Raw genomic sequence first — 9667 nt, forward strand, 5'->3', positions numbered from 1 at the left:
AGGCTGGATGAGGCTTTGAGCAACCTGGTCTAGTGGGAGGTGTCCCTGCTGATGGCAGGGGGGTTGGAACTGGATGATCTTTGAGGTTCCTTCCAACCCAAACCATTCTATGATTCGAAAATGGACTTACAGGATCGATTGCTTTCATTAATTAGAATATTTAAAGACTTCAGTTTTAGTGTAACTCCTGTTGTTTTATGGAAGGCACAGAGCGTATGATGAACCACTACTTAAGTCCAGCAGAGCACAGCACACTCCTTCTTGATTCACATAGGTCACGTTTGAAATACTCTCACTTCTTGTAACAGAACTAATTGCTGTTGCATAGCTCTCCCTCTTGCTTGGAGTTTCCTGTGCTCATGGAATTTCAAGCAGTTTAGCTCACTAATGAGGGATATATGCAGAGTTTTTTTCTGTAGCAGGATCTCTCCTGGGTGTCATTTATGACAAATGAAAAGGATTCTTCAAGCTGGGAATCTTAATGTTTGAGAAGTGAATTTACTGTTTAGTTAGTGTTATTTTAGTATGTTTATAGTGTGAGCAATGGCAGAGCTAAGGCATACAAAGCCTTTAAAGCTGTGTTTTGCTTAGTGTTGTACTTCTAATCTTTTATATTAAACTTCTCTCCTTTGCATATCTTCTAATATAAAATCAGGTTGCGTGACTTAGAAGGTATTAGTAAATCTCTGAAGTATTACAAAGATACCTATAATTCTTTGGACACGTGGATTCAACAAGTGGAAGATACTCAGCGAAAGATTCAAGAAATCCATCCTGAAAATAGCAAAGCATTGGCTAAACAGCTGAACCAACATAAGGTATGAAAAGGGTCTCATTGTAGGAAAGCAGTGCTGTAATGACTGAAAAAGAATTAAAATATCTTTTGAACTCATCATGTCAGTCTTATTTCTTGATAGGAAGTGTTTATGTTCCTCAGTTCTTCTGTAGAATTCCAGATAGTCACTAGCTTTCATGTTTTTATGTTTACAATGCAGCTAACAATTGTTAACGTGTCACTCACTGATTATAGCCATTTTGTAGACTAGCTTGTTTTGTTCTTCCAATCTGAAAGAACACCAAAACCTTAGAGAGTTCCTACAATTCTGAACATCCCTTATCACATGATTTTTTTATTCAGTATTGCCCTTGGTAGTTACAGATGTAGAAATATTTTCATGGAGGCAGAGCTAAACTCAGAAACTCTCTCCTGCGAGAAGGAAATGCAGCTTAAGTAAGAGACAGGATAACAAATTATATGCATAAAGTGAAATATTCCTAATTTCTTTTTAAGTCTACTCACCAGTTAGTAAACCTGTCAGGGTTTTTTCACTACTTCTGTAAGTCTGACAAAGCCAGGACATGGGCTTGAGCATGTAATTACTCGTATGCGTGTGGAAATGAGCATATAGTGTAAATTTCATGGTGTTAGATAAAGTAGAAATGCTAATAAAAATCACTTTTTAGGATGAACATGTAGATTCATGTTTTACAGATGCTGGTTTCTGATATTGAAATGAAACAAAGCAAAATAGATGAATGCCAAAAGTATTCAGAACAATACTCAGCTGCTGTGAAGGTAATAAATAACGTTATACTTAGAATATTTTTTTTTTTGTTTAGTGTCAGTATCATGTGGGATGCCAATCATTTTGTGTATCTTCTCTTTTTACAGGACTATGAGTTGCAGACTATGACCTACAGAGCTATGGTTGACTCCCAACAAAAATCTCCAGTGAAACGCCGACGAATGCAAAGCTCATCAGACTTCATTATTCAAGAGGTAAATGGATTTTTTAATGACAGGAAATCATAAGTTTTTCGAGTCTTTGCTTAAAACAAAGTAAACACAAAAATGGGATTTGGGATTTATTAATGATTAAATAGGATTACCCAAGCAAGGCTATTTTTTTTTCTCTGTAGGTATATGATGTGATAGATATCCTGTTGGTTATTATGCAGCATTTAGATAATGAGACAGTGTATTGCTGTTGATGAACAGAAGTCCCCCAAATTATAAAAAGCTGTGTGAGAAATGTATCTCATTAAAACTGTTTAAAACTACCTCTGTGCTGGATCCTGATGAGAGTAAACAGAGGGAGGTTTACCATCTTTGCTATGGTAAAACTTACCAGATCTGGACACTTTGACAGATTCCACGGCATATCAGCCTCATTTGAGTGGGAAAGAGAAATCTGTCTCGCTGCTAACTGGTTAGAGAGAGGAGGAGTGATGAGCACTGCTTGTCCCTCTTATCACCCGTTCTTACAGAGGGGAAGAATCAAGTGACTGTGAAGTTAAAACATTGTCTTCTGTTTCTTCTCCTTACGCATCTCCTAGAATCATTGCATGGTTTGGATTGGAAAGGACCTTTAAAGGTCATCTAGTCCAACTACCCTGCAATGAGCAGGGACAACTTCAACTAGATCAGGTTGCTCAGAACCCCGTCCAACCTGACCTTCAATGTTTCTAGGCATGAGGCATCTACCACCTCTCTGGGCAACTTGTTCCAGTGTTTCGCCACCCTCGTTGTAAAAAATGTCTTCCTTGTATCTAGTCTAAATCCACCCTCTTTTAGTTTAAAACCATTACCCCTTGTTCTATCCCTAAAGGCCCTGCTAACAAGTTTGTCCTGGAACATGTCTCCGTATAGATCCTTCAGATTTATTTGTGCAAGTGCACCCTGTTGCTGGCATTCAACTTTGAAATCAAAATTAGGACTTTGGATTCCACAATCAGGATTTTGGAATCAAAATCGGGATAGGTTCTAGAGTAGTGTTTGCCACTTCTTTGAAGGTTAATGGGACTGTTTCTCTCTGTCTCCCCCCCCACCCTGCCTTGTTTCTCTGCAGTTCATGGATTTACGGACTCGTTATACTGCCTTAGTGACCCTGATGACCCAATACATTAAGTTTGCAGGTGACTCTTTGAAAAGACTGGAAGAGGAAGAGGTAGGTCATTCCCTGGCAGGCAACCAAGCAAAAGAACAGCTAGGCAAACAAAGAGCAATATACCTGTTGGAATTATTCACAAAGTTATCAACAGATACAAAAAACTAAAATGCCTTATGTACTGCACTTTATACAGAAATATAAAAGTGTTAAATTACACCATTATCATTCAGATAAGCAAAATCCTATACCATCCATACATTTTACTGGTTCTTCCAGCTAGAAGGATTGTGTGATTCACTAAATTCTGAGGGAGATATAGTTACATACAGTACATTTTAATAATTCAGTATTTTAGGGTTTGATCTTTTGGATAAATGCAGACATTAAAATGAGGGCAAACTTGGTGTGCATGCACTGTTGGTGTCCTTTGTAGGCCTTCTGTATTGTATAGTATGCATTCTGGTCCACTTAACAAGATTTAAGGGAGTTCTTTAAACAGGGAGATGCAATGCCCTCTTAATTTCTTAGGTTTCTTTGGCATGTTTAGATTTTTTTTTTCCTTCTGCATTTCTACTGTATTGATTCCTTGGGGTCAAATAGCATTTTATTTATGCTCTAGTGTTGAATCTTACTAACAAGAGTAGGTTACTGAAATTGAGCAGACGAATCACTCAAAATACATGCTTGCTGCAGAATCAACCTTCCAAATAATTGAGAAAAAAACCCTTTTAAATTCTTCACTTTCTTTTGAAATGTTTCTCTCTGAAAGAAATTATATAGTCATTCTGTAAGGACTACAGTGTTTTAGTATAATCTATACAGTGTATATCTCTAAAATAATGCCCACATTAAATGTCGTCCTGTAATTAATTGTGCCCATATTAAATGTAGTCCTATATAAATTTCATAAAATTGGAGAACACTCTTATAAGGGTATAAATTTTAATGTTATTGTAAAAAAAAAAAAGAGAGATCTTAAACAAATGTTATGTAATTCTGGTGCTGGCTTTGTCTTATTGGCTTTTCTTGCTATTGAATATCTCTGGAGAGTTCTTAAACAAATGTTACGTAATTCTGATGCTGGCTTTGTCTTTATTGGCTTTTCTTGCTATTGAATATCTCTGGGCAAACTAACACTAACACTGTCTTTGTGCATCATGAAGTGGTGAAGCATACAAATGGAAATAGTGTTTGTTGACAAGTAGCCATTATAACTGAAGCTTTAATGTGATTAATAATGCTAATGGTATAAAGGATAAAAAGTAAAACAAAGAACAAGAATTGAAACAAGGATCAAAAAATTTGTGAATGCCAGTGGGCTTCATGTTCTCCAAGAGCAAATGGCATCTTTTAAACTCTTCTGAGTTTCAGTCTGCCCTGAATCTCCAGGACTGCTTTTTTGGAATTTACACTCCCAATCTTCCATTCTCCTCCACCTTTTGACAGCCTTCTAAATCTTCGATAGTGATTTGATGAGTTTTTTCTTTGTAATCAGGATAACAAATCTGAAAATGCATAACCCTTTTCAAAAGAGGAATGGTAATTTTTTTTCTTCCAAGATCAGACCTCTGAAGTCTGTGATTGTTCCAAGATTTTCTTCCATGCCAGTCTTTGTTCCTCTCAGTAATGGCATTAGGAATGCACAGAATAAGGAAGAAAAATAAGATCCTTTCCATGATATCTCAGTTTAATCTGTGTGCTGTTGTGCTCAGAGCTTACCAGAGGAGAGCGAACTCCAGCAACCCGTGAAATCAGCTGAAGTCCTTCCTTGTTTGGGATGTAATGAAGCTGTTGAATTCAGAGAGGAAAATACAACTTACGAAAGCATGATGGATATGGAATATTTGCAAAAAGAAATTGACAGAAGAAAATTAGATGTAGGCAGATGTAACAAAATGCAAACTGATAGAACATTGAAGCAGTTTTTAAATTTCAGTGATCGAGAAAGTAGTGTTAGTGGCAACAGAGGAAGTAAGCTAAATGCAGAGCGAGATAATTTAATGGGTTTTGGTAATCGAAGAAAAGAAGAAAATGGTGGAAAAGATTGTTTCATTTCAGCTGAGATCTGTGTGAGTAACAATCCTGGTGAAATATTAAATGAGCAAATTGTTAATAGAGAGAGACAGAAAACAGAGGGAGTATCAAAGAAGTTGCACGAAGTGGAAATGATACACAAAACCACAGGAAAAAATTGTTCAAGAAAGGCGGGGATTGATGTTCCACCAAAGGAAGAATGTGAGATGCAATCAGAAATTAATTTTGAGCTAACAGTGAAGAAAGGTGAAGTTACTCCAAAAACTGGAAAGTATGCCCTGGATATCAGCCCTTACCAGCAGGAACATTTTCCACCAAGAACTCATTTTGAATGTTGGTGTAAAGAACATTGCTTTACAGAAAGTAATAGACATAATACTTTAAACTCTGAAGACAGAGAATTTCAAGTATGTAGTGGAAAAGGCGAGTCTCTTTTGGGTGTAAAGGCTACAGTAACTTTAGAGAAAGTTGCACCCTGTTTCAGAAAGCTGGCAGTGCACAGTGGAAGTGAAAACACAAAGTTAAATTTGCAATCTGTGAGGAATCCAGGCATTTCTGGTAGTGTTGGAAGGGATACAAACAAACTGCACAGGGCATCTGTGGATAAAAGTTGCTTCATAGCAGAAAATGAAATCCTTGAAAAATCGAGTTTAAATACAAATGAAGCCAAGAGTATAATGCGAGAAATTTTGTCTGTCTCTTCAGGAAATATTTCAGAGAATCACTGTGCAGCACAAGTCTCTGAATCTTGTCCATTAGACTTTGAACTATCACCAGTGCAGGGTGATCCAAGTTTAGGTACGGAAGTATTAAGAAATGCTGGTGATTTAAATGCAAGTATAGCCCTCTCAGAAATTACTTCTGGAAGAGAGGATTATTTTCTATTATCAGAACATGCATTAGCAAAAAAGCTTTTGAGTCACGATGAGAAAGTAAATGAGAAGAAAATACAACAGGGTAAAATTTGTGGTTTGGACAACATAAATATAAGTAGAGAGAAGCAGAGTGGAGAAGACAAGTTAGAACAGGGTCAGAAATTGAAAGATTTATTGCTAGTTTCAGAAATAGACAATAGAGATAAGGGTCATAGCACAAAGGTACCCAAAAAAAATACTGAGCTACAGAAAACATTCTGTGAAAAAACAGGGAAAAAAGCCTCACCTGAAAAGAAAGAAAAGCAAAAAAAAAGAGACAGTGGTAATGAAGAGAAAAGGAGCACAACCGTTATCGAGGTACCAGAGTTTTTGTACAATGCAGATGAAAGAGTTGATTTAAGAATGATTCTAAACTGATCTAAATCAACATTTGAATCTCAGAATATATGAAGGTCAAATGATTTAAAGTTGATTGAACATAATTTAAATAATTAATATGCTAATGATATATTAATTACTGTGCATTTTGAGATGCTTATATTTTTTACACTCTTGTAAAATTTATATAATGTTCATTTTATATTACTATTTAATTACCATCCTTTTAATCCAGCTGATGCTCAGCCACGTTGATTAGAAATCATGAAAGCTAACAAGATACAGTTTGTAAATGTATCTGTATTTTAGTTTTTCTTTTTCAAACATAATATATTAGATTTTGGGTCTATGGGAACATAAATGGAGATCTAATAGGAAGCCAATTCAAATGTTTTGTATTCATTAGGGTCTGTTCAAAATTGTGACACGGGAAATATGGAGAGGAATTGAAGAAGCTGCCTTTGCATTAGCCTTTTAGGAAATAAGTTTCATATATCATATGAAAAATCAAGTAAATCTGGTGAATTTGAACTAAACCATCTTGTTTGCTTAAAAGTGTTGCTATAGTTACCCTTCATATCATGTTTGTATGATCATAGGAATATAGGTGTGTTCTTGCCTCGTGTTAGCTCACATTTGATAGCTTATGCCGTAGTGCTAATGAAGACAAGGTATGTATGATGTCAACCATATTATTACTGATGAATGTGCATCTTACTTGTAAGAGTTTCCCTTGATCTGCCAACATATGGAGACTACTAGCTACTGGTTTTCACTAGGATTTTCCTAATTACCATGTTTACGCTTCTGTGTCTTTACTGCAGAGCAGCTGTGCTCTTACCAGTCCCTAAGCTGAGCCAGTGGCTGAATTGGGACTGTGGAGCACACTACATAGCACAGATGTACTGTGGTTTAGATACTTCTGTTTCTGGAGCTAATGCATCTTGGCTCTAGCTCTAGATGGTGTTTCTTTTCTTGGAGGGGATTTCCAAACTTCTCTTGTGTTATTTGTGCTTGCAAGCATAAGATCCTTCTTCCAGTTCCTACTAAACTTATCCAGAAATGGTAGGCCGCTTCCTCCTTGGGAATTCTTGCACATAGTGTTTGTCTCACTGTTTGCTCTACCTATTTGTCTGGAGAAAAAGCATACGCAAGCCGTTGTTTGACACTGCTTACCGCTAAGAGGCATCTGACTGAAGTGAGAGGCTTCAGGACTTCTTCGCTTTTTGGATGTCTTTATGAAGGGTTTCATGTTTGGCTAATGGTAATTTCCTGAAGCTTACTCTATCAAGAGACGGTGATGGTGGTGGGAACTGCTCGTCCTCCTTTCTGGACATACCCTATATATATAAGTAAGTATTTTCCATTCTACTTTTCAGAGAGCCTACATGTTTCATGTGCTGTATTACAAAAAGTACATTCCAAGTTATCTTGTTCTTTTACAGATTTTAAAGAATAAGGAAGCATCAGTGCGTGAGGCATATTCAGATCTAATGGCACAGCAAAATAGCACAATTGATGAGAACAGAAAACTCATGGGAAAGGTAAAAGCACTTGAGGAGATGTTGGAGGATATGAAGGAACAAAAATTCCAAGTGGAACAGGAGCTCCCTAAAGTGAGGGAAGCTGCAGAAAAAGAGCGGAAGAAGCAGCAAAAGGACATGGAAGAGATTTGTCTTCAGAAGACCAAGGCTGAGGAAGAGGCAAAGCAGTGTCGTATAGATCTAGAGAGCATTGAGAAAGAGAAAGCAGATGCAGAGCAGGAGTTGGAGTGTGTAAGGCAGCTCATTTTTCAGGCAGAGACTCAAAGAAGTATACTGGAAGAAAACCTCCGTGCTTTTCGAAATCAAATAGAAGAAAGCACCTTTACCAGAAGAAACCTTGAAGATCATCTAAGAAGAAAAGATACTAATCTTCATGATTTAGAGCAACAAAAAAAAACCTTAATGCAGGAACTGAAGAAGAAAACAGAAGGGGAGGAGAAACTTTTGAAACTGATAAAGCAAATGGAACAAGATCTTGAATTTAAAGGAAATATATCAGAAATAAAGCTGCAAGAAAAAGAGAAAACTGAAGCCAGGAGGAAGGTTGGTGAAGACAGGTACTTTGTAACTAGAAAAACTTGCCTGCCAACTTTCACAGCTGGGCAAGGCGGCCAGTGTATGACTGATTGTGAAGTTACAAGTTTCCAGAAGAAACAAGAAGCCAAAAATGTAGAAGAGCTAAAACAGAAGATAGATGAGCTAACCCTTGCTAACAAAAAAGCTGATAAAACTATTAAAGACCTGAAATATGAACTGAATGAAATTGAGCTTCAGAAATCATCGACAGAAGAAAAGTCTCGTTTATTAAAAGAAAAACTAGATAAAGTCAATAGTGAACTTAAATGCCTAAAAATTAAGTTGGAGGGAAAAGATCAAGTAGAGCAGGGATATTTGCAACAGTTGAAAGAACTGGAAAAACAGCTACATAGAACCACAGGAAAAGCTGAAGAGATGATGCAAGAAGCTATAGATCTTAAGAAAATTAAGTTGAACTATCAAGAGGAGCTGAAATCTGTTCAGCAAGAAAAGACACAGCTGAAAAGAGAAGTAGAGGAATTAACTAGATCACAGACAAAAACTGAAATCACTATCAAACATCTAAATTCACAAATCAGTTCTCTTCAGAAAGAGAAGCTGGCAGCTGAGCACAGAACACAGTCATGCAAAGGAGAAGCAAGTATTCTTCAAGACCAATATAAGAAAATTCAAGAACAGTTGCTTCAAAAAACAAAAGTAGAGAAAGAAAACCAGCAGGAAATTCAGATGCTGAAGAATGAATTATCCAAAAGTAATCAGGTGTCAGTAACATTGAAACAAAAGATAGAAGACCTTAATAAATGGAATACTGAAACAAAAGTACTGATGAAGCAAATTCAGTCTGAATCAGAGAAGATTACTTTGGAAAAACAAAGTATTCAGAGGAAAAATGATGCTTTAAAAGCCCTAGCAGATAGTTTCAAAGAGCAACTGCGTGCAACAAATGAACAGTTGCACAAGCAAACAATAATTGAGCAAGAATTCATATGTAAAATAAAAAACCTAGAAGTTGATCTAGCAAAAACAAAAGACTTGGCTAGTGAATATAAACAAAAATGTGATAAACAAAGTGCTTCCACCCTAACCATTGACCGGGAAGTTAAAAATCTAAATGCCCAAATGAATGCCCTAACTATGGAAAAGAGAGTGAGTGAGCAGAAGGTACAACTACAACAAGTTCATATACAAGAGCTAAGTAGTAAATTGAAAAAATTACAGGATGAACTCCATCAAAAGACTCTGGATGAACAAATGGCACGCAAGAAGATGATTCTGTTTCAGGAAGAATCTATTAAGTTTAAACACTCTGCAGAGGAATTTCGTAAAAAAGTTGAAAAATTACTGGAATCCCATAGCATCACAGAAAAGGACATTTCTGGCATAAAACTAGAATGTGTTGCTCTTCAGC

The 9667-nt window shown here is 36.5% G+C and overlaps 1 protein-coding gene across 1 annotated transcript in view; it reads left to right on the forward strand.

Moving 5' to 3' along the window:
* The window catches only part of LOC104523974 (plectin), a 27030-nt gene that overhangs the window by 14151 nt on the left and 3212 nt on the right, over positions 1–9667 (forward strand). The window contains 5 exon segments of the mRNA XM_029084679.1: positions 656–818; positions 1493–1576; positions 1673–1780; positions 2850–2948; positions 7624–9666. Of these exon segments, the coding sequence (XP_028940512.1) occupies positions 656–818; positions 1493–1576; positions 1673–1780; positions 2850–2948; positions 7624–9666 (2497 nt within the window).

Source organism: Antrostomus carolinensis, unplaced genomic scaffold (genome assembly GCF_000700745.2).
Source record: "Antrostomus carolinensis isolate BGI_N321 unplaced genomic scaffold, ASM70074v2 scaffold8224, whole genome shotgun sequence".
Taxonomy (NCBI): domain Eukaryota; kingdom Metazoa; phylum Chordata; class Aves; order Caprimulgiformes; family Caprimulgidae; genus Antrostomus; species Antrostomus carolinensis.